The following is a 24,967-nucleotide window of genomic DNA, read 5'->3' on the forward strand; positions in this document are numbered from 1 at the left end:
TCTCCACTGTATTGTCACACATTTTACGCTATCAAATGTTCTTATAAAATCCTAATCTAGTTAAATCCCTTCTGAAATTTGACGTTTAAATTCTAGCAAGACTGGATCATAAAAACTGTACGTCAAAGTTTCTTTTTAGCTCAGCTGCTGTAACACGTCTGTTTTTGTAGACGTTTTTTTAAATAAGTCCAAATTAACATCAGTTTTAGGCTAATTTGTTTTTACAACCAACATGAGCATGCATTGCAAAGATGCTTTGCAATCCTTGCAATGATTAATGTCTTAGACCCGATTCACTATTTAAATGTGAACTTCAGTGACATGAAAATACTGAATCTATGGAGAAGAGCTGGCAGAACTGGAAAAAACTCACTTTATCGATGGGCACAGTCACGTGACTTTCCACTCACAGTCGTTGGCAGACTTTAAAATGCCAAAGACTGTGAGGAGTGAGCATGTGACCAGACTGTGGGTGTAGCTGCTAAAGTATTAACATGAAATATCCATGAATATGGGAGTAAAACAATGGGATGATTCCTGCCATGATCATGACCAATAAGGATCATTGCATGGGATACAAGTGGTATGCAACATATAAAGGCAAAGCAATACTTTCAAACTTTCACATCATTTGGCACTTCATGAAGTTCATGAATATGTTAAAGACTGATAAATATGATTTAAATTGATTACTGTTCAAGACATCAGATGGTAAATGGCCTGTATTTATATAACGCTTTACTAGTCCTTAAGGACCCCAAAGCGCTTTACATATCTAGTCATCCACACACACACACATTCACACACTGGTGATGGCAAGCTACATTGTAGCCACAGCCACCGTGGGGCGCACTGACAGAGGCCAGGCTGCCGGACACTGGCGCCACCGGGCCCTCTGACCACCACCAGTAGGCAACGTGTGAAGTGTCTTGCCCAAAGACACAATGACTGAGACTGTCCAAGCCGGGGCTCGAACCGGCAACCTTCCGATTACAAGGCGAACTCCCAACTCTTGAGCCACGATCACCCCAGAGGCAAACATATTATGAGACTGGAAGAAGTATGCATGAAGGTTATAGTGTGAACATGGACAAGTGCCTATAAAAATGACCAAAAAAAGTGTCCTTGAGGACAATTTTGGTAAAGACCCATTAGATGATTATTGTGGGTAAGTTTGATTAAATTCTGATCAATACTATAGAAGTAGTAATTATTGTGACTTGTGGAAGGACAGTCCATTGGCAAGATGAGCTAATAGCAGAGCGATGACAGTTTGAATATGAGAGAGATGCGATAAAGTGGACGCTTAATAAGTTTGGGTCTGTTTTCTGAACAGGAAGCCATCCAAAAAAGCAACAATTTAACAGAAGCTGAGAGTAGTCACATCATGAAAATCATCCGATACAGTTAAAACGAACGAACGAACGAACGAACGAACAAACAAACAAACAAACAAACAAACAAACAAACAAACAAACAAACAAAAAAAACAAGACAAGAAAAGATAAATTTTGCATTCCAAAGGTTTTAATTGGTCAAATACACCAAAACAAAAAACAATATTTCTTTTGCCACAGTCACATTATAAATGCAGTCTTAATTCAATCGTCCCTTCAACATGAATTCAGTCATGTCTCACTACAGTTAAGTACCAGTTAGATCCTTCACATATTTTGTAGTTCACATTCAGGGAGTGAACAAATTTAAAATGATAACAAGAAGTTCACAAAAAAATGATTTGCTCACAGGCACAAAAGAGATCTGTTCAAGAAAATATACATTTTTGTCTTTGGCCCACTTGTTTACGTTCTTCACATCAACTATAACATGAACTATAATGTACGAATTCTTAAGGAAAACCAAAACCAAATTAAATAAAAAAACTAACAGTACAAGTAGCCCAAACACAACCGTTGCAAAGAATGAATGTTTGTGTTACTTTTTTTAAGTCAAACTAAAAAAAAAAAAAAACTGCATTATTAAACTGACTTATTATAAAAAAAAAAATTAATGTACAGACTTTTTTTGTCACATTGTGCTCACTTTCACACAAGGTACCAACAGCAAAGTGCCTTTGCGATTTATTAAATGAATCCTAGCATTAATTTGGTGAATATGTTGATATCACAATATCAAATATTCACAATCAAATACTCAAATCCCAAACTGTCAGTCTTTGGGGAAAAGATAATTACCCTTCAGCATCACTGTAAGTCTGAAACCAGGGTAACAAATACAGCGTGTGTACCAAAGATTGTCTCAGAAACCTTTTAAATATAATTTATTACTTGTTCTAAAAACTACTATTGAGTAAACAAATCAGTACCTAGCATGTAAACGGTTCAGTGTAGTGAATTGTTATCACCCTGTGTTTCAAAAAAAAGAAAAAATTCAATAAGAAAAAAAAATGTCTATGCTCTAGTAATGCAAAACAATAATATTTACATCCTATGTAAAAAGTAAAAACAAAATCAGCACTGCTCTTCCCATGAACAAAAAAATGACTGTAGTTTACAGCATTTGGAGAGGTAATAGAACTATTAATGAGTATTATGTAATAACGAAGTTGTGGTTACCATCCTAGCTACAGGTCTACAGGTCAGAAACTACTTAATGCCCCTTAACACTGAGAGAATAGATCAAACTGTTTCTACAGTACCTTTAGAGATCAGTTTATTATTAGCTTTCACCTGCAAATAGCTGCTTTTGTACCAGTGCCTGGTGCAGCTGAGCTCTGCTGTTCCCTAAAGTTTAGTGGACGTCTTGGTAGTACTATCTCCTGTTGTAGAGGTCTTTGCGTTTTCGCAGTTCCTCCAGCACCCTTGCCCTAAACTGGGTCCAGTCTTCTTCCTGGAATTGCTGGACGCCCAGAGCCAGGTGGAGCTCTGCAGAGTGGCTGCGCAGGAAAGGATTGTACTGCTTCTCTTCTCCAATCGTGGAGGGACACTGGAAACAAAGAGCACGTCAAAACGCAGCCCACCTCAAAGGCTCTTGATTGAACAGTGTCAATCATTTGTAGAAAGATTAAAAATAAAGGAATCTATCATAGAAGATAAAATAAGTGATTTCTGTTACTCCCTTCCCCATCACAAAACAGACAATGCATTTCTGCAGATGGCATCACCGTGAGTATTAAGAAAACACAGCAGCTAATTTGTTACCAGGATACACTGACGTTAATTTGGCAATAAACCTAAACAAAGCAGACACATATCACAACAGGAAAAGCGCAACCTGGATTCCTAGACATCTGCTTCCTCTTTCCAGCATCACAGCACAAAGGGATGCTTGAATAAAACTCGGTTAATTGTTAATAATGCTTGGTCTGTTCCTACTATGACAAGCCGAAAACAATCTGTTAAGTCAGACTTTCTATCCCTTACCAATAACAGTTTAAAATCCGCCAATGAGATCTGGAATTAGCAAAGGCATCAACCTTAATTTGAAAATCCTAGATGCTTTTCAGGAAAGGTCGCCTTTGACTTTGAGGTCAAGGTCTCCAGGATTTAAACCTGTCCAAGATTTTTAGTAACTGCATGGCATGAAGTTGAGAATCCTAGGTGACTTCCTTCTTGAGTTATTGCGCTCACAAGATTTTTAGAAAACTTGACCTCTGACCTTAACCTTGAGGTCGAGGGAAATGATATTCAAACTTGTTAGAGACTTTGAGTAGATGCACCTGTGGTATCAATTTTAAAATCCTACTTTACTTGTTGTTAAGTTCTCGCATTCGCAATCTTGGGTGTCCACGCCGCATGGCATTTAGTTTTTATTCAAAGGACCTGCTTAACCGAGTGAGTCACAGCAGTGCTACAGTTGCTGATACATTTGGTCAAATACAGATGCAGTGTTTCAGAAGTTTAGGTCATCACCTTCAGGCAGCTCTGCTATAAGGAAAACTTTACAGTTTTCATGCATGTTTTTTTGGTGTACTATATAGTTGATCTTTTTAATAAATAATACTCAAAGATCAAACTCAGGAGACATAAATAAGCAAAAGACTACGTGTGAAATGTGAAAACATGCAGACAGCAGAGGAAACGTTATAGTCATTCAATAAGTTTTGGAGGTGGAAATCATCAACTGGAAGCTCCAATCTCGTGAAACTGCCTTTAGAGGCATGTATTGATAACAGATAAAAAACTAATCTAAATTCAGGATGGGCACTTCACTGAACAGCAAACCTTTGCTCTGCTGCAGACTATATCACAGATGGACTCGACTGAGCCTGGAAGAGGGGAAAGCGAGAGGGCGGCGTGCACTCAAGAGTGCTGTCAGCACGAACGCTGTACGCAACTGATAAGCCCTTATTTCAGGTGTTGGACAACATGAATCCTGGGATGGCTCGCTTGAGAGGCATAACAATGGTGATACATCATTCTCACCGTGCACAGCTTCTGGCCTCGCTGCTGCAGCACCCACTGATATTTGTTTTCCCTGGCTGTGTTGTGCGGCTCAACCTCAGCAGCAAACAGCAGGTTGTCCTCTGCATACTCATGACCTGCGGGACAGCCAGTGGACACACAAGAAAAATATCACAGCCACATGTATAACCATACTTAAAAGCCTACAAACCTATGCAACCCGTTCTTATGGTTTGGCTGTATATAGATAAAACACTCTTTTTTAAAAGCAAAGACATATTAAAGCCACAACTTCATCCGCAGCACACAAACATAACTTTTTTGACACTGAATCAGACAACTGAATAGATTCTCCTACCAGGCCATAATAGAGTATCATCAGTCAAGGAGCCAACTGTGTCCAGAGATGACAGCATTGTTGTCGCACTGCCTTCAAACATTCTCCCTAGAAACAATAAAGACAGGTTAACAAAGAGATTCCAATTTCCAAACAGGGTTCCTGAAGCATTCATATGGTCTAATCTTTAGTATTACCAGGATATTTTCATTACTGCTATAGTTAGATTGTCAAATTGGTTAATTGGAAGATAAAAATGTCCAATTTCTCAAAGGTCATGAGGATGACCACTAGCTATTAAGACACAAACTACTGTACAAACTCTGTATAATACTTTCAACTTCTCTCTTATTTCCCAAAGGGGTCATCACATCAGATGGATCCACACATAGATTTTACCCAAGGCTGGGTTTGTGTCTCCTGCTGATCTCAATATTTTGTGCATAATGAAAATGTATTAATTGCTAAACCAGACAATCACTAAATTGCTATACAAAATCTATTGTATATTAAAGAACATGTTAGAAAAAAAGCCATTGGTATTACAAGGGAACCAAAACAGGCCACTAAATATACAATACTATAATTAAGTATATATTTTAAGTACTTTTTGACGCAACTGATTAAATTATTTCAAGTCTTAAAAAAAAATGTTACATTAAGTTATGCAAAGGAAATCTAATCAGCATTTCTGATGAAATATGAAAAGGTGTAATTTGCATGCAACAGTATTCAGTTAAGATGGTGCTGACTTGCATTAGCAATGTTAAACTTGCTTTTGAATGAGGTAATCTGGATGTGAACCAAAAATGACAGATGTGAATGCAGAAAAGGCATCAGGTCAAAGATCCTTTTTAAAATTGCACTGATTGAAACACTGATGACAGATAGGTTTTTCATATATATCACATGGTACAATTAAGTCAAAATCACGCTTCCTTTGTATCACACTTATGCATTTTAGCTGACTTTTAGAAAGTGCGATCATCAGGTTCTCAGACTTCAGCATTTTTACAGTATAGAAACCCCCCCCCCCCCCCCCCCAAAAAAAAAAAAAAACTCTAAAAACGCCACACCAGTTTTTTTTAAGTTGCTTTTACTTAAGCATAACATATATTTTGATCAAATTGCCAGGAATAAGAGGGCAATGCATAGACTTCTGTTAAGGTAACAACTATATCGACGTGCAGACAAATTGTGTTTGCATGCATAGTCACTCCCTGTAGAGAACAGTTTTGAGCCAGTAAAACCCAGAGAACCCGTGTAGAATGACTCCACATCAAACAAACTATTTCATCCTGCATTTTCAGTAACTCTGAAAACCCCCCAAAAAGAAGCAAACAGCTAGAATAATTCGTCTTGATCTGGTTTTCTGCATAACTTACCACATCCTGAGAGAAACACCAGGTCACCAGAGAAGAGGCTGGAGGGGGCACCGACTGTTTGACCATCCAAGAGGTAGATCATGTGGCCTACCGTGTGTCCAGGGGTAAAGAGGGCCTTAAAGCGCATACGCCCAACTGTTACCGAGTCATTGTGTGAGAGAGGGCTGGAAAGAAAAACAAGTAATGAAAAAACCTAAACCAAGAAGTGTGGAGTTACTGATTTTTAGTGAAAATTAAAAGATTAAAAATAACTGAAATAGACTTCCATTTCTGAAATGTACCAGTTGAGCAAAGGTATCAAAAACGACTACCTTCCCATATTATTTTTACATTATTAGAAAAAAAATGTGAAAAAAAAAAATCTTTAGTTTGGTGGTTTGGAATTCCTAAAATAACCCTCCATCCCCTCAGACATAACAGAATAGTCACTCATGCCACGATAATTTAGTGTGAAGTCAGCTGCTACCACTACTGACAGTGGGAACAAAACAGGACTTAGTACAGTGAGAATGATTCAAAGTGAGCCAGTGGGCTATACTGTGCAAGCTGGGACTTACTGCGTAAGGCCTGGAATGTTATCAGCCACATTTCCATAAACTCGGCATGAGCTGTGCAGCCGTTTCAACCCTTTGTTTCCCCCACTGTGGTCCCTGTACACGGATCACAAAGAAGGTTCACGCAGCAATTTAGACAATATCCACACATTACAGATACAAAGTACCTTTTTAAAAAAAAACACACTGTGCTTACTTTAATCAAACTGAAGGCAGGACTTTCAAAATGTGGGGAAAACATCTATACATACAAATGCATGGCATTCTTTTAATCTGCAGTACGGCAATAATAAGTCTAACTTCTTGTGTTAAAGATGTGAATCACATTTTTATTTTACTATACCTACTATATAGTAAATATTGTATGATTTTTTAACCTTTTGTGACATGCTGAGTCTTGTATGATTATCACATTAACATATATTTAGATTTTTTTGCCTTCAACTGCAAATTATTTCCTCGAAGTTAAACATTTTTAATATCTGTCTTATCCAATAAGATAAAGTTACCTCAGGAATTTTTTTAGCTACAAAAGGAGATGGTAAAGTACACCAAAACTGTCACTAAGACCTACTATAAATGTTACCAGTGTCATATTGAATGGGGTCAAGTTGGCAATGACATCCAATCTGTTTCTGATATTGCAGCAATTTACTGTTATAAATATTCAATAGCCACATTAAACTATTATATTTGCACTGATCAACCTTCCTGTTCTATAGGAATATAACCAGAATACAATGAGCTGGCAGCCCATTAAGTTTAAGTCCCTTCAAGTTGTAATCATTAATAAAGACTCGTTCAGACTGATGGCAAGATGTTGGCAATCTCTCTGCATTTATACATTTACAATCTGTCTCATAGTAATTCCAGTCAGTCCAAGCCAGACTGCATCTGTTTGCAGAAAGGTTGCCTCTTATCAGGTGAGATAAGCCCTCTTGTTCACAGTATTTCCAAAATAAAATATCGATAATTGGTGTCCCTGTATCAATATAACACTGCTATGCTAAATATCACAATACTATGCTGTCTTTCCCCCCTACTCCTTTTTTATACATACAAATTACATGAAACTCACCAGTGCTTGTGTGTACATAGTATTGCTTCTAACATTACTCCTTCTGCCTCGAGGACTGCCTGAAATAAAAAAATAAAATAAAAATAAATCTGGTGTTGGTAAAACCTTCAGTCAACACTTCAGATTCATGACACATCACAGCGTTATTATACTTGTGTATTTAATAAGGAGAGATACCATGGATACAAAACACACTCATTCACAACAGCTGGCTACGGACAGTCAACAGCTGCAGCTGAAGTAAAACACATGGTTGTAAGGTAGCAGAAAAATGACAGTGCAGAGATACCAGCTGTAAGAGAGAGAGGCTCCAATGTCAATGAGCCCTACAATTACAATCAAGCTTTCAATACAACTCAATTTTTTTGTTTACACACCTCATACTTTTATAAATACAGCAATAATTCTATACAGGCTTTCATATATTGTTTGTAACTCACACTATTTATACATTTTAACCCCATCTATGTCCTGTATGTGTATATAAACTGGCTTTGAACTGAATGACAATCATCACACTTTAATAGTATTATTCCAACTCCCCTAAAAAATATTTCGTTTTCTTAAAGATCTTAATACTAGATATTATACATTTCATATAATACCTTTAAGGATCAGAGTTGTGGTACATATACAAAATAATGCTGAACTAGAAGCAAATCAATCATGTTTCACTAATATCAGGCGATATCTGTCCTGACTTCTCTGCAGCAACATGTTCTTAAGAAAAAACAACAACTTTTCCCTTGGAACTAACTACACAGTTACTGATTGCTGTTTTCAGCGCAATAGCCTAAATCTATTAACCCATTCAAAGACACATAAGTGACATTAGAGGCACTCACCTGAACTATCTGAGGGTCTGCAGGGTCTACAACGACTGCGATGCTCGAGGCTCTGTCAATGATAAGGTAGCTGTAGTTGTCAGAGAGCACAGAGATAGGAATTATTTTAACACCTGTGGGCAGAGAAAGAAATGACATAATAATTATTCGGGACAACATTAAACATGCACTAATAAAAATATCCATCTTTAATGAAACAAATGCTAGAATTTTGTACTGATAGTAATAACAATTGGTTCTATGGTATGTACAGCGTGTGACAGCAAGGCATTGTTTGGCCCAGTGTCACCCAGTTAAACCAGTAATTGTTGCATATACCATTGAACTCCACGGGATCTGTAGCTGAATGCCCTCCAGGGTAATTTTCACGAGCTTTCCGCATTTGCCGTTTGTAGTACATGTAGCCAAGTCTGGTCTTAGTGTAGAGTGTGTACCTGGGAGACAATTGGAAATGTTATGTCCCAATAGTAAAAGCTGTTAACATTATTAACCTCGCCATGCAGTTACTGTCATTTCTTTGGTTTGTTGAATGAGCACAACTGACGTAACTTAAATGGTTGGTATGCAAACGTCTCTTAAAATAAAGTTGAAGCCACTGCAGCATATGCTGATAAAAAAAATGCCATTATCGCGAGAAGAGCCTCACAGCAGAATACCAACAGCTGTACTTTTCAAATGGTCTTGTCTAAATTAAATTACGTGGGATAAATCTATAGCACATAAAAATGGCTAGATGTTGCTAAGCTACGCCAAGAGAATCGCCAAGGAAACGACAGAAATCTCTGTCGCCAAGGAAAGTGGCGCCATACTCACGCTATTCGGAACAAGGGCTTCTCCGTTCGGGCCATTATCTTGCTGAACAATTTTCTCCAAAACACCTGTCCTGTCCGTCTGTAGCGAAGGCACAAACAAAAACAGATGAAGGATGAAGTGGCTACCAGTGTTATTATCCAGTCAGGAAGCGCCATAGCCTTTGAGCGGAACGTAATGACGTATCTAGCGACACGTCACAACAGTCCCCTGGTGACTTTTAGGCTCACTACCGGTGTTGTGCTAACACCTGATTTCTCGTGTTTACGTTATCTTTTATGTATTAAAACCGAGTATATTATATTTTTTTCTGTATATTTTCACTATACATTTTTCCCATCACATTTTGCTTAGGTTTAGGCATCAGAACCACTTGGGAAGTAGTAGTAGTAAATTAAATTAAATTTAAAAAAAAGGGTTTTGACAGTCTGTCAGGCAAACTTTAACATGCATATGAACTAGCAAAAATACTGTGTGATTTTACCTGTTTTATATCCAAATCCACTTTGTATCAAGAAACACATAAAATGGGAATTTCTGTTTTTATAATCACATTTCTTTCTGATGTAAATGTTGAATAATTATCTGTCTGTTGTTATAACCGTATTGTAGGTTAATTCTAATGATTTTTGTAGTACAAGAAAAAATACATTGACATATAATTATGACTTACAATTACCCTTAGACAAAATGCCAAAGCTGACTAGGTATCAAGGAAGCACTGGCATTTAACTAATTGCAGAGGCAGGTACAACCAGTAGTTTGTGTTTTGGTAATATTGGTACTTTTTAGCAGGAGGCGACATGAGTAACCAGTCTCCTCTTTCTGAGAGCAGCAGTAACAGTGTGAGTTTCAGCCAGCATATCCAGTTACAAAGGATGACATCCTCCTGTTGTGCACGGCTGCAAATCTCCAAGGCAGGACTGAAGGACACAGTGAACCCAACTCAGGCGCAAGCCACAAGGTAAGTAACCTTTTCTGCTTTGTTTTCATTTGTTTTCTGGGTGACCAGATCATAGCAAACCAAAAGTGGGTCAAAGAGATTACTTGAGTGCAGTGTTGTAGTGTTTTAAAATTTGTATATAATGTATGGCTGGGTTTTAAAAATAACACAGGCTTAATTTTCTGTTCACAATCGGCAGTATGCTTGCTTTTTTCTCTTTTCCTATCATAAAAATTCTTAAGTACAGTACTAATTTTTATGAGCAATCTGACTAGACTACATACAAAAAGAAAAATGTATGCAGTCTGGCCTTTTCAGACCGGTGAGGTGCTGCAGAGGGATTCGACTGCTCTTACAGGTGCTTTAATAGAATAAATGAAACTGAAGGTGAGCTGCATATTGAAAGAAGAAAAATCATAACTTTAGATGGGGGAACTTTCCTTGGCCTCCAAGTGTCCACATACACTTCATTCTTAAATTAAACAGAATTACAGTCATTGGGTTCTACTCTCATACTTTGCGCGACCCTTCTTATATTTTATCAAGCAATAAATGTGAACACATGGCATGACTGTGCCTTCCAGACACAATAATGTTTAAGTTGTTTAAATGTGTCTTGTGAAACTATATGTTGAATTACAACCAAGAGCTGAGTTAAACTATAATTCAAGCAACAGCACCAGACTGCTAACTTTCCCAGCTAACCACACCTTTTTTCAGCCCTTCAAAATATTGCAGTTTCATTACATGTGGCCCAATTATCCCGAACAAACGTGGCACTCTAATTTAAAATATTTATAGTAGTCAAATTAATTTTTAATTAGCAAGTGACTCACACTTAAAGTACAAGTGTAAGGAGACCAAGGGTGTCTGCGGTGTTACAGTACATACAGATATACAGAATGATAACAAAATTACATTTTTAATGTTAAATTTAAATGTAATTTATTATTGTGAGTTCCAAGTTTTCAAAAATCTGACATGGCTGCCGCTGTAACAGGGAAAATCTTCCACACTTACCCCACATACACATGTACAAAGCCAGAAATATGGAATAATACCTTTATCTAATACAGTTTTTAAACCAAAGAGGGAGACACAGTGAGCTTTATGCACAGTGAGAGGTTTTTGTACTCAAGAACTGTGCAAAAGTATCAAAATAACACATATGCACACGTTCCTGCTCCTGACTGCCACTTATTTTTCAGCATTTACCTGCCTTCTCTTTTTTATTCCCTCCCTCTTTCCTCCATCGTTCCCTTTCATCTGTTCAACGTGTCTAACGTTACCTGGTTCACGTCGCCTGCCTTGCTGAGAGAGACAGACAGAGCAACAGTTTTGCATGTCTTTGATGTGGTAGATTTGCGTGGTTCCTGCGTGGTGCTTGAACCAGCTGAAAGTTCACAGCAAGCCAAAACGTCCCCGAGGCCACCAGGACGTCCTGTAGAGACAGCCTTCCCTATTTTCTTTACAGCAACTGGAAACGAGTCAGACTTTAGAATTCTGTTATTCGGTGCTGATTTCTGAGAATCACATGTGAAACACAGAAAAACAGATAATAATGCTGTGCGCAAGGAGGGACTTGTGTGATCACCCTTTCTGAAACTAGGGTGACCACATACTTTCCAGGAAATAATAGCACAGAATTAAGCAACGCAACATACTGTGATTTACGATGTAATATAGAAGGAAGATTTTATTTTGTAATTGTGAAAATGGAAAGTCAGCAATAACTAGTGGATAGTGAAAAGATGTCAGTCTGACATAGCTTTGTACCACTCATCCTGTCTTTAGGGTAGTCCAGAAAAATGATGACATCTAAAATTGACAGTCCTCCCCCCTACGAGGAAGCACTGCATCATCCTAAGTGTGATAACTTCCCCTACCAGCCACAGCATGGCTCTCCTCTTCCCCCACCTCCATCTTACAGTCCCAGTCCTGGCTACTGGGGCCAAGGGGGTGTCTACCCGCCGATCAGCATGTGTCAAGGCCCTGGCCTTCCTCCATCTGGGATGCCCACCACAATACCGACTCTGTCTGCTGGACTGCCTGCCTCCAACCCAGGTTCTTAGCGAGTGGCACAGTCTTGAAGTAATCACACCCTGCAATATATTTAGATTAGGTGTAACAAGGATAAATTACCACTTGGCTCTTCCAAATTCTGCAGGAGAGATGGAGGATTTTCTCAGCACCCAGTGGGAAAGCACATCTGTTCGGCATGCCTTCATCAGAAAAGTAAGGGTTTGTGACTGTGTCTTAACTTGCTCTTTGTGCCGGTGACAATCCTGCTGCTCTGATCTTTCTTTTTTTCTTTCTTTTTTGGACAGGTTTACTTAATTTTATCAGCACAGCTTGCTGTCACCTTCTCAGTTGTTGCTGTCTTTACATTTGTGTAAGTTTCCCCATTTATACATCCATCTAGCCACTGGTGAATGTATCTGGTGAAGGGTAAGAAACACAGTCTGGCCTTTGGTGACGCCATGTATCTGCTTTCACAGTGACCCAGTGAGGATGTTTGTCATCAGTTACCCTGGCATCTACTGGGCATCTTTGTGAGTTACTTTTAAGAAACGACCGCACAGTTTTAGTGCAATTACATCAATTGATAAAAAAAACAAAACATGTGAAGAATATGATGCATGTAATAATAATCACAGTGGTGAATCTTTCCGTAGTGTGGTTTACTTTGTGGTTTACTGCATTCTCATCTGCTGCAAAGAGCCGAGGTAAGCATGGCCAAATAAGTTGGAAAAATTAAGTTTTATTATTGCTATTATTATGGCTTATTAAAATATTCATAAACAGTGATGTTTGTGGTTTCTGTACTTTTTAGGAGGCGTTTTCCATGGAATCTTGTGCTGCTTGGAGTATTTGTAAGTGTTGTTTATTAGACTAAGGGTCAGACATTGACACTGGTAATGCCACAGCAGATATATATGTGCAGAACTAACATAGTGTGAGGTGCTGAAGACTGAAAAAGTAAAGTCAGTAGAAATAAGACATCTCTAAAAAGTGCTAAAACTCGCTCTGACATTTAAGACACATTGTATTCATGTTTGATCTTGCAGACTCTTGCCTTGTCTTACATGGCCGGAGCAGTTTCAAGGTTTGTTTATTGGCTTTATTCAAACAACAGCTCAAAACAGCACATTTTGATCCTGATGGTATATATGTGCCTTTTTTTTTGTTTCGTTTTAATCGCTACATGTGTCCTTTACAGCTATTATGGAACCAAAGCAGTGTTTATCGCCATGGGAGTAACAGCATTAGTCTGTATAGCTGTGACAGTCTTCTGCTTCCAAACTAAGGTACACGGAGATGTAAACTGTCTCGCTGTAGCTCAGTAGCCTGTGGCTTGTCAAGGGATGTCTTTGTTGTCGGTGTAAAAGAACTCCTTTGTCTTGCATTACAATGGGGGCACTGAAATCCTTTAAATATTTATAACATTTTGGGATAAGATGCGAATCCAACTTCTCTGTCTGATGCAACTCGAGATACACAAGTTACATTTTTGGCTTCTACAAGACACGTTTCACACACGCACACACATATATTTCTCTTTCACCTTATTCCGATCCTCTTTCACAATAGTCTCACTGCTCTTTCATGTAGCTTGAAGCATATCAGCTTCACTTTCATCCCCTTAATGACTTGTTTCTCATCACAGGTGGACTTCACCTCCTGCGGCGGACTCCTCTGCATTGCGGCCGTTCTGCTCATGATCATTGGGATTGTTACAGCCATCGTCCTCTCCTTCCAATATGTGAGCCTGCTCTGGTCAAGTCATTTAATTTATTCTGTCTACTCGTGTTTCTCTGCGTGAGGAACAGCAGCTCCCAAGGGTGTATCTGTGTGACTGATTTCACATTCAGGAGCCTTTCTTATGTCACTCAACAGGTCCCCTGGCTGCATATGCTCTACGCTGCAATTGGAGCCATAGTTTACACTCTGGTGAGTCCACACTGACACAAAATTAGACCGAGTATTTCTTCTTGGGATTACGAGTCTGTTGTTGAAAAGCAAGCGAGACATTAGCAGTCCTTACACCCCCAATACATAGCTATTTAGGAGCCCTAAATAATGTGGTGATAATCTACTATTCATCATCGTATTTGTCTTGATTTTGATTGGTCTATCAAATAAAAGCTTTTTTCACCTTAGAACTATGGAAGTGTCGTGCCAGCTGACATGTTTTTTTGTGATTTGCCTTTCGTTAAATCAAGTTTTAGTCTAGGAGTGATGCCAAAGGAAGAAGCTCCAGCATGTCCAAAATTCCAAAACGGACATGATCAGTACATATCGTGGAAATTTTTCCACTGTGTTTTGATATGTGTAACAATGCCGCAGGCATTGTAGCAGAGATATTAGTCATTCTGTCTGCAACTTTAGTCCAGACAGGATAACTGCAAAAACTGCACTGCTTAACCAAAAAAACAAAGAAGGGAACACTCAATCTTCAGTTTAACACAAAGTCTGTTAACTTCAGAGATATCAGGATGTCCAGATAGAAAGCATAAACTATTGTGAATCCAATAAAAAGGTGATAACAGTTGCACGGGAAAGGCAACAACAAGACAACCTCCAGAAAGGGAAGGTTTTTTGATGGATTTTTCTCTAGTTTTGCTTTTTGCTGGGTCCTTTTTGCTACTTGGTAGCATGAGACAGCACCTGCAGCCTCCACAGGTTGCTCAGCTCCATCAGTAAGGCACAGGTTTGCCATGTCAACAGGCCCGTTACACGAGCAGCACTGCCAGAGCCCTACAAAGTGAACTCAACCAGGTTGTTTGTGCATGTTTACAACCAAAATGTCATCAAGAGACTCCTTGAACATGACATGAAGGCTCAGTGTTCCTAGGTGGGTTCTGTGGTCAGAAACCAGCATTGTGTAACTCAGCTTGCAGGTTCACCACCAACACAGTGTTCTTTTCACAGATGATGTTGCAACAAGCTAACGTTTATTACGGTGTCTCCTCTCCCTTTCACCCCTGTCACATGCTTTCTTTAGTAAAAGAGGTAAAATCAGTTTTCCCTAATCGAACAGACGGATATTCATGAAGTTCCAACTATGATCAAGTGTTCCTTTCATTTTTTGCGCAGTGTATAAAGTGAATTGGGTTGTTTTTGGGACATTTTATCATTTCCTGTTACAAACATGATTTCCACATTCATTGTCCCAATAGGTTTTTTAAACAGGAAATCTCACTGTATACATGTTATAGCACTTTTTAATGTGGTTTTCCCATAATGCTGGGGATTGTCTGACCTTTGCTTTTGTACCATTATATTCAAAATATAATTTACCCAAACTTTTTACCTTAGCCTTTGTTTACCATTCCTGTCAGTCTCAGCTATATTTGGAATTTTGTGTTAATGAGTAAATATTAACACAGCAACACACGAAAAGGGTTAAATTAAACGCACCACCACATGTTAAGAACAGAATCACAAAGCCATTAGTACAGTTGTAGCCTCACATGATACAGGATGTAAATTTTCTTGTTGGTCATAGTGAGTGACACGTAACAGTCCAAAAACCAAAAGTTTTCATTAATGGTCACAAACATGACAAAAGACTAGAAATGTTGCAGCATTTTTCCTTGTATTCATGTTTTTTATATCAATTTCCTCTTTCCTTTTTTTCCTTACATTAGTTTTTAGTGTACAACACCCAACTTCTTATCGGAAATCGGGAGTTGGCTATCAGCCCAGAGGAGTACGTCTACGGAGCGCTTTCTCTTTATGTTGATATTGTTCACATCTTCCTCTTCATCCTTCAAGTCAGCGGAGCTGCGACTGAATGAGCCAGCGGTTGGAGTTTGTATATTGTATTTGCTGGCAGACACACAGCAAACTGTCAGAAAGATTATTACTTATTTTTTCTACATCAGTAACACTCGAGCACTTTGTTTGTTGCGCTGTATGTAGCAGGACTGCAGCCGCAAAGCTTACACTTAGCCCGTGTAAAGGAAGAGAGCTGCTTAAGCTTTGCACATTTGTATGCATTTTAATATTTATGTTCACGTTAAGGAGTGTAGTACTCTCAACTATTACTTCGATCAAACCTCCTCATTAACAAAGTGTTTCTGCCTCCAAAAAAGGGAACGAAGCCATTTACAGATCAACACATTTGTTTTTATTATTGTCAGTGCTTAGACTTACAAAACATGTGTAGTTGGAGGCATACTGCTGGACACCACAATCATTAGTCAAACATCTGTGCTGGTAGTAAGAAGGTCTAAGATCTGTTTGTTATGTACTTTTCATTTTTCTAAAGAGAAAACCCAGAGAACACGGACTCACCGATTAAAAAAACAGAAAAGAGTTGTCTTCTTGAATCCCTGGCCATTTCCTTTGTTCTCTTTAATGTTTCTGTTATTTGTTGTTGTTAGAAAACGGTGCACACCGATCAATAAATCATACCTTACTGTTATAACTGCTTTCTTCATGTCGGTGGTTAATTACAGTAACACGTTAAGAGTTCTAGGGTGGCATTAGCTCCTATATATGTTCTCCCTTCCTTGATTGTGGATTAGTATTGTTTCCCGTCACCAGTATTTATGCGTCGTCCACACCGGAAGGTTTAAGGTGTCAGGCGCTTGGGGTCACGTGGGAACATGGAGGTCTGCCGGACGTTGTGGAGACCCAGGTAGAGCATGCAGACTCTCTCCAGGCCTGTGAAGAATGACATCTTTATCAGTTTTTTTATTCTTACAAAAAAACCAAAAACCATTCCTGTAGTTCCCCCGACAAAACATATTTCTTACCAATGCCTCCGCCGCCATGCGGGGGAGCTCCATACCGGAAGGAGTCGATGTATGCCTTGATCTTCTCCAGATCTGTACAACAAACAAAAGAGAGGCACAAAAATGTTCTAGTGTTGTTCCGCTGGTTGCCAACAGAGGGAGACAAATCATTTGAATTTCGCTCAATGCGCCTCAAAAAGAAATGGAAACATCTCTTTTTCTTACCGATCTGATGGTGGATGGCTCTTTCTGTCAGCAGCTGAGCATCGTGGACTCTCTGAGCTCCGGAGAGAATCTCTTCTCCTCTCATGAACATGTCATAAGAATTGGAGTATTTCTAGACAAAAATAAAACAAACTCAGAAATCAGGTTCTTCTCACATGTGATGATGACAGGAGGGGGTTAAAAAAAAAAAGAAAAGAAAAGAAAATTAAAGTCAACCAGACAAGGTAACACTGGCACAAAACTTGGGTAACAACAATGATTATGACAGGAAGATAAGGAAATGAAACCATATTCATTTTTTAAAGCCAAATATTAACAGAAATATCAGTCTGGCAATTGAAATTCACACAGGTAGCATAAAAAATGTAGTAAACTGGCAATTTTGTGGCATTGCTCATGGATGATGATGTTTTTTCTTGACTTGTTGGACAATATCAAGAAAAAAACCCCATTACGTTGCCCACAGGAGCCACAGTGCAAATTTAAGAGGCTGGTGTGTTTGGTATGTTTGATGTGTGAGTGAAAGACTTACAGGGTTGCTTGGATCAGGCATTGTGTAAAACGGTCTAACAGCCAGCGGGTACTTATCAAGCACATAGAAGTCAGTATCATACTGTGGAGAGGGGAAAAAAAAGAGGAGTGAGAGTCAATAACTGCATACAAAAGGATTAATAGAGACACACACGTATCCTCTTCTCTATTTATGTGATGCAACTGTGAGCTTGAATAATAAAATACTTCTCCAGGATACTGTAGAGTCTTTATCTTACAGCATAAAGCAGCTTTTACTGAAGGAGGTCGTCTGAAGAAGACTAACGGCTCATATATACAAATTCTGGAGTTCTAATATCCAAATTGGCTTTTTACTACTTTTAAAAATCACTCGTGTTTTTATCTGACCTTCATACATAAAGGCTACGTGATCCATTGTTGGATTATGTCACATTCATAATTTTGACATTCAATGACTGAATCACATTTGAAAACAAACCTTTTCCTTGACGAGGCGGCCAAGCAGCTTCTCGTTGGGTGTACTACAAAACAGCAAAAATACATTGAGTTTAATAAAGACAGACACATCTCACATTGTTAAAATATTACTTAAACTGATTGTAATCAGTGAATCATCTACAGTTATTATTTCTCAGACTGTTTTTTAACGTCACTGCAGATTACAGCTTTGATCACAAGGATTACTTCAATGCTGAGTTACTGATGTGATCTTTCACATCCTCTCTTTAAGCACATGTTACAATTTACTTCTGCTTTTATCAAAAGAAATCATCTGACAAGATGAGTTGGCTGTGGGGAAAAGGCTGTGTGATGTATTCTAACCTGAGGTCATCCTCGTCACCCATTTCGACCCCGGCCTCACGCAGCATGGCCACAGCCTCGGTGTACTCCAGTCTAAGAGTCGGCTCCAGGAATTTGAAAGGCTCACTTGGGAACTGCTTATTCACCGTCTGGATCTCTGTCTGGAAGCTGACGCAGAGGCACATGCATGGTTGAGTTTCCAGAGTGTTGAGAGGACATAATGCTGACTCCAATTCATTTTCCCCAAACCACTAATTTTTTTTAAACCAAACATAAAACTTCACATACGCCAATAGTTTTCCAATCATGATTGGAGTATGTAATGGTGATTTATATCTATGTAAAAATACTGTTACAAGTGTTACTGTGAAAAAGGGTCATGTCGCCCTTCTTCATATTTTGCTTCCAAGGAGACATGCTGTCTTAAAAAGCTTTAAAGTGGTATTGGATAATAGTTCTCCGGTTTTCTGAACCACTTTCAAAGTTCTCTCATTTTATGTCCAGTGGTTGTACCTGGACTTAAAATGACTGACCCTTAAATAAAACACTGACCCATAAATAATTAATGCACAAAAGGCCTCCCAACTCAAAGGGCAAACCAGTGTTTAAACATAACAGACAACTTAGCAAAGAACCAATCTAAATTGTATCTTTGTGCACTTTGTTAGCCTGATGCCCCCCCCCCTCCATTTTTTCCACTGTCTTTAGTTTAATCTACAAAAAATGACAATGATAACACAGTTTGATGAGCATAAAAGGATAATTTTGCACTAAAAAGGTGATTCCCAAAAGGCTATTAGCCAAAAAAACGTGGCATAACTTGGCACGGTGTGGAGTACGCGCCTAAAAAAAAATGTAGTAAACTAAACAAGTGGAGGACAAATGAAGAAGTAGCAGGCCTAAAATTCCACATGAAAAGCATCTGAAAGTCATACCCTTAATAAACAATTCAGCTAAGAAGTGAAACAGGGGCCTGAGAAGTGCATTTTTCTGGAGCCTCATCAGAAAACATCTCAAGAAGCCAATTTAAAGGAGGGGATTTGTGATAAAAGGCCAAACTACACAAGAAATGAACTGAAAGTCATCGGCTACAGGTCCGATGGACTGATGAATACATAAATTTGAAATTCGTGGCTCAAATTATTGTCAGTACACATGGTGGATGTCACAAGAGATGCCCATTTTTCTAGAAAAGAAAAAAAAAAGAAAAAGAAATGAGTGGTGATGCGAGACTTCTGCACAGTACTGCACGTACACAAACACAAACGACAATCTACCATCGAAGGACTCACAATTCTGTCCAGATGGAGACAAATACCAGACTAATGGTCACAACTCACATTTGACTCTATTTTCTTGGCCAAGCTGTACTAATGCCTTTCACTAATTTCTGATTCTTTGATTTTTTTATATCACAATTAGAAACATTATGACACCAAAAAGAGATTTTTAACAACTAAATGATATTTTTTAAAGACACCTAACAAATTTCACTTGTATTTACTGTGAAATTAAAAGGAGATGACAAACAGAGCATGGAAAGGACAAAGTCATCTGTGCTTCATGTGTTAAAACAGAAGTACAAAACGCATGCAAAACACTTTCACACGTCAAGGGAAACAGTCTGAAAAGTCATGAGAACAAAGGGCAAAAAGTCAAATGGGCCTGAGAAAGAGGAACAGTGGTCACAACCTGAAACTAACCAACGTCACAGACATTAAAAAGGGAATTCAAATTAAGCTAGTTGACACCTTACTCAGTGTTCCACTGATTTAACGTGGTTCCTCTGGGGATTTACTTTATAATAAAAGACTTGTAATCCCAGAATAAAGCATGAAGCACTGCAAACCCCCTTCTGAGTTTTCACTGTAATAAATACGTCCAAAAACCACTGACATTCACAGACGTATGTCGTCAGAAACGTTACAGTTTCCACACAGAAAGAGTTTCGCCCAGTATTCCTCTTTTATTTTAACCTTTGATGTTGAAGCTCTTATTGCCTGCTGTACCGAGTTCCACCACACAGAGGCAATAAACCCACATCTTATCGTCATCTTGCTGGCAGTTCACTAAACAGTTGGAGTGGAAATTGCTGACATTCATCTAAGCAGACAGCCATATGTGATGACATTTAATTAATCTAGATTTAGCAGTTACATAGTTTTACTTAGACGTACACACTTTGACATTTTGCTGGCTGTAAAACTAAATAATTCAGCTCAGTGTGTTGCAGAAGTTGGTCTGCAACACACCAACAGTTTTAGGTTCATCTTTTACCTTAACTCAATAACTGTGTATCTTACTTGTCTCTCAAACCCTTGAAGATCTGCACCATGGTGTCAGTGATGGAGTCGATCACTTCGTGGTAATGGTAGTTGAAGGCCATCTCAATATCCAGGCCCACAAACTCGGTCAGGTGACGGTGCGTGTTGGAGTCTTCCGCCCTGAAAACTGAAATGACGCTGATTTAATACGAGTGCCTAAACAAAGCAAACTGCGGTGGTGTGGAAGCAACGAAAGGTTTCTGCACATCTCCGGGAATAAAGTGTCATTGTACTCGAAATTCCTAAATTTGGACGGCTCACAAAACAGAAGCCCATATAAAGGATCATCAAGCTTACAACCTGGCTTCTGAATCACCGCCACGTAAAGGTTTGTGAAACAATGACGATGTGTAGATGAGCTGCATTGAAAGTTGACGAGAATCAAAACGCTTATATCACTGTGAAATGTAGGTGCTTGCACTATGGCTGATTGAGAGGTACTTTAGAAACTCTGTATGAATGCGGCTGCCAATAAATAATTCCTGACTACTGTATTATTCTAAAGCAGAGTACTTTACAAGTACTTGTATGGTGAATTAATAACATCATGGCTTCTACTTTCATTTAGTGGGAGTTAGCGGTCATACTCGAGGACGGCTGCTCGATTGCTGTTTTTACAGGTTTACAGACTGTCAAAAATGTTCTTAAAAAGGCACGGACACATCTGATTAAATGTGTTTCTGTATCTACATACTGTGGCTGGATTACCTGGAAACCACGCATGTGCACACGCACACAGTTTCACAATGACTGAGATTCAAAAATACAACCATGCATACAAAGTTTTATTCAATTGTGTCTGAAACAAAGTGTAAATGTTCATTCCTGCTTTTATATTCACACAGTGTTTGTCTAGAACCTGGAAAGTATTATGCGTCTGACCCCTGCATATATTTCAACAAACTGGAAAACGAAAATGATTCCAAGCATAAATATGGAGATGTGTGCTTCTCCGCAAGAAGATATGCTTCACGTTTCCCTCCGCTTCTTCTCTGGTGAACCTTTTTTAGTTGATTTCAAACAGTGGCGACATAGTTGTAGAACCTAAATTTAAACATGTTGTACTTTGCCACTGGGATTTAGAGGAGTGTTGATCCCACTTCTCCTTACATGCTGAATCAGTGAGTCTGTAAGTAAGGCAACCGTGGTGAGGACATTGTTGCCTCAGAAGCAGTAATGACCTTAAGCCCTTTGATTTCTCTGTGGTGTTACACACAAAACAAAACAAAAACCTCAGTCCAGTCAGTGGAATACCGATTGTGGATCCTTGTCCCAGATGTTTTATTTGATCTTGGGCGAGAATCCTGTATCGAATGAAAATCAGATACGTGTAGCAATCTAAAAAAACCGTAAAAAATTCACGACTATGTATAGAATAAATACTTTATGCACACAGATGAAGGCAGAGTTTGCTTAGATAATCAGATGGTGGCAGTGTTTGCTTGGATTTCCCCTAAACTCGGCTCTATAAAGTCTTTTACAAGTCCCACTGTGTCACTATCACACAGCTCTACAGCAGCTTTGACACAGTAAAAGCATCACAGGGAGGTCTGTTAAACTTTAACAGTCTAAATGCATTTAGTGACATTTTAAAACCGTTTTCACTTAATAGGGTCTAAATTTTTCATTATCCTCTCGCGTCTCTTTTTCCTGTTTGCCAGTGTATAAGGTGACATACTGGGGGGAGGGGCTTACCTGGACCTACACAGAAGACCTTGTCAAAGTCAGCACAGATGCACATCTGCTTGTAGAGCTGAGGCGACTGGGCCAGGAAGGCGCTGGTTTTAAAGTACGACACTGTGAAAACATTTGCGCCACCTTCACTGGCAGCTAAAAACGGACAAAGAAAATTTAATGACAAAGAGAAAAACATGAGGAAAAACAGCTATTACAGTCAAAACCTCACCCATCCCACCTAATGATATATACTGTGAATTTATTAGATGTTTCAGTAGGGACTATAATTGGCTAGCATACACACAAATAAATACCATCTTTTTTTTTTTAAAGGCCAGGCCTTTGATAATGGTTGGAGAGAGTCCAGAGTAAAAAAACTGTGGTGAAAAAAGTTTCAAAGTAAAAGTCTTATGACATAACTGTTGTCCACTGAAACACTCAGGCTTTTAATTTGAAACATCCATCCATCTTCATCCGCTTTATCCGAGGCCGGGTCGCGGGGGCAGCAGCCTAAGCAAAGAGGCCCAGACCTCCCTCTCCCCAGCCACCTCCTCCAGCTTATCCGGGGGAACACCAAGGCTCTCGATACAGGAGGAACAATGCGGTTTTCGTCCTGGTCGCGGAACACTGGACCAGCTCTTCATCCTCTCAAGGATACTTGAGGGTGCATGGGAGTTTGCCCAACCAGTCTACATGTGTTTTGTGGACTTGGAGAAGGCATTCGACCGTGTCCCTCGGGGTGTCCTGTGGGAGGTGTTGGAACGAGCAGATTGTCTGCTCGTTCCAGACAAAGACTTGTACTTAGAAACTCAAGTGATTCCTGTGATCTCCATCAGGAACCTTAGTAGGACAACCAGGAAAGGCTCAGAAAAGACAGTCATTATGTACTACTTTAAAAACTAGACTTTCCTGCCTCAGATACAGAGCTGAGGTCAATAAAGGAATGACGGCCCAACCTTTTGACTTATGCACCAGAACAACCCATTTCTTTTTTTACATGAATATGTAACCGCTGGGCATATTTTTCAAAACAAAGTCAGTGTTCAGGACATCATGTCCCAGACTCGTGTAACACTCGTAACACGTCAGAGGGCATCAACTGATATTTTCACACTCTCAAAAGGCGGGTGGGGCTGTACATATAGGACAAACTGTTCACGCTTGCACCATGGGTGGTGCCACGCAGGAAGATGTGGTTTTGTGTGTATTTTTTTCACAGGTGCCGCCAAAATAAAAGAGCGCCACTTTTGAATTTACCGTTCGAGTCGCAGCCACCGTCATTGGCTCTTTAAGAAAAGAGGAAGTGAGAGTGTGGAGGTTTCACCACAGTTAATTCAAAATATGGGAGGAATGTGGGGGCTGCGAACTATTGACATAAGACTACTGTGCTTCTGCTTCTTTTTTTATCATAAAGACTCCAAACGGATTATTTTAGATTATTAAAGCTTCAAACAGTACATTACATGTTTTAAGTAAAGGTTTGAATGGTGGAGCCTCCAAATTGAGTTAATGCTGGAAAAAAATAAAGAGATATGCCATTAAATGGTGAAAGCTCCAATAACTCTTTCTCCTGAATATTGGTGAGAAGATTTTTGTCTGAGTTCTAAGTTTCTCCCTTTCAGTCCTCCTTTTCTTCAATACAGTGAGATGAGATCCTTTGGGATTGATCTTAAGGAAAGCCTCTCCTGTCAAATTAGAAGGGCGCTGTGTGGAAATGTGAAAGCAGAGAGGCTGACGTGAGAGCTGGTCGATGCATCGAAATTCCCAGCGGTCTGGATTAAAACCCTCATAGGTCTGAAACGATGAAATTCTCTCTAATACCTTACTGTCTGTTGTCTCCTTTAGCATAGATGTGCATGACTGCGCATGTGTGTGTTTCAAAAGTTTTAGCTGAACTTTTTATTTTGTTCCTGATTTGAAGTGTAGTCTAGATCAGCCTGATGAGGAAGTCAACTTACAACTGCCACGCAATGACTCACGAAACACCTGTGGGCAGTGACGTGAAAACAAGTGTGCCTCTACTGAAACATCTAATCAAAAATGATTCAATGCATGCTAGTCTCCGCTTTCCCACGTGTCAATGGGGCAGAGGGTGGTTTTTTTTGTTTTTACCCGATATAATTTTCGGCGTCTGGATCTCCACAAAGCCCTTTTTGGTGAGGGTGTCCCTGAAGAGCTGGCACACACCTGACTGCAGGCGGAACACGGCCTGGCTGGTGGTCGTCTTTTCAGGAGGATACACAAAAATAAACACCATCAAGACGGTTGCAGTGATTCATCTACGTTATTACACAACCACAACAAATGTGTGAAAGACTGCCAGTTTCTTCAAGAACCTCCTGTCTATGTGAAGGGTGTGACAATTATT

The 24,967-nt window shown here is 39.2% G+C and overlaps 3 protein-coding genes across 5 annotated transcripts in view; 1 reads left to right on the plus strand and 2 right to left on the minus strand.

Annotated features, from left to right (window-relative positions):
* Nucleotides 1-1,509: 1,509 nt before the first annotated feature.
* Nucleotides 1,510-9,547, minus strand: pnkd (PNKD metallo-beta-lactamase domain containing). The gene is made up of 9 exons (XM_006799106.3): nucleotides 9,377-9,547; nucleotides 8,882-8,997; nucleotides 8,564-8,676; nucleotides 7,719-7,777; nucleotides 6,644-6,736; nucleotides 6,087-6,250; nucleotides 4,723-4,809; nucleotides 4,386-4,501; nucleotides 1,510-2,946 (listed from the first exon to the last, which is right to left on the minus strand). Exons 1-9 carry the CDS (start codon nucleotides 9,529-9,531, stop codon nucleotides 2,773-2,775), a joined length of 1,077 nt encoding a protein of 358 aa, XP_006799169.2. The 5' UTR covers nucleotides 9,532-9,547; the 3' UTR covers nucleotides 1,510-2,772.
* LOC102778817 (protein lifeguard 3-like) lies at nucleotides 9,387-16,747 on the plus strand. Of its 3 annotated transcripts, XM_087830176.1 has the most exons (13): nucleotides 9,387-9,586; nucleotides 10,209-10,337; nucleotides 12,111-12,380; nucleotides 12,484-12,551; nucleotides 12,644-12,708; nucleotides 12,815-12,868; nucleotides 12,992-13,042; nucleotides 13,150-13,189; nucleotides 13,385-13,422; nucleotides 13,537-13,624; nucleotides 13,984-14,079; nucleotides 14,214-14,267; nucleotides 15,968-16,747. In XM_087830176.1, the coding sequence occupies exons 3-13, from the start codon at nucleotides 12,125-12,127 to the stop codon at nucleotides 16,115-16,117; spliced, it is 960 nt and encodes a 319-aa protein (XP_087686302.1). In that variant the 5' UTR covers nucleotides 9,387-9,586; nucleotides 10,209-10,337; nucleotides 12,111-12,124; the 3' UTR covers nucleotides 16,118-16,747. The 3 variants fall into 3 exon arrangements, with proteins under 3 accessions (XP_087686302.1, XP_087686301.1, XP_035767172.1); XM_087830175.1 differs by having other exon boundaries at nucleotides 12,111-12,551; XM_035911279.2 differs by lacking the exon at nucleotides 9,387-9,586 and adding an exon at nucleotides 9,904-10,121 and having other exon boundaries at nucleotides 12,111-12,551.
* Nucleotides 16,427-24,967, minus strand: part of dars1 (aspartyl-tRNA synthetase 1) — a 33,264-nt gene continuing 24,723 nt past the window's right edge. The window contains exons 10-18 of the mRNA XM_006799108.3: nucleotides 24,712-24,823; nucleotides 22,618-22,752; nucleotides 20,902-21,049; nucleotides 18,620-18,766; nucleotides 18,276-18,318; nucleotides 17,817-17,897; nucleotides 17,285-17,396; nucleotides 17,081-17,152; nucleotides 16,427-16,988 (exon numbers count right to left, since the gene is read on the minus strand). Of these exons, the coding sequence (XP_006799171.2) occupies nucleotides 16,897-16,988; nucleotides 17,081-17,152; nucleotides 17,285-17,396; nucleotides 17,817-17,897; nucleotides 18,276-18,318; nucleotides 18,620-18,766; nucleotides 20,902-21,049; nucleotides 22,618-22,752; nucleotides 24,712-24,823 (942 nt within the window). The 3' untranslated portion in view covers nucleotides 16,427-16,896. The remainder of the gene's footprint in view (nucleotides 16,989-17,080; nucleotides 17,153-17,284; nucleotides 17,397-17,816; nucleotides 17,898-18,275; nucleotides 18,319-18,619; nucleotides 18,767-20,901; nucleotides 21,050-22,617; nucleotides 22,753-24,711; nucleotides 24,824-24,967) is intronic.

This window comes from Neolamprologus brichardi, chromosome 16 (assembly GCF_056152115.1).
Source record: "Neolamprologus brichardi isolate AB-2024 chromosome 16, ASM5615211v1, whole genome shotgun sequence".
Lineage (NCBI taxonomy): Eukaryota > Metazoa > Chordata > Actinopteri > Cichliformes > Cichlidae > Neolamprologus > Neolamprologus brichardi.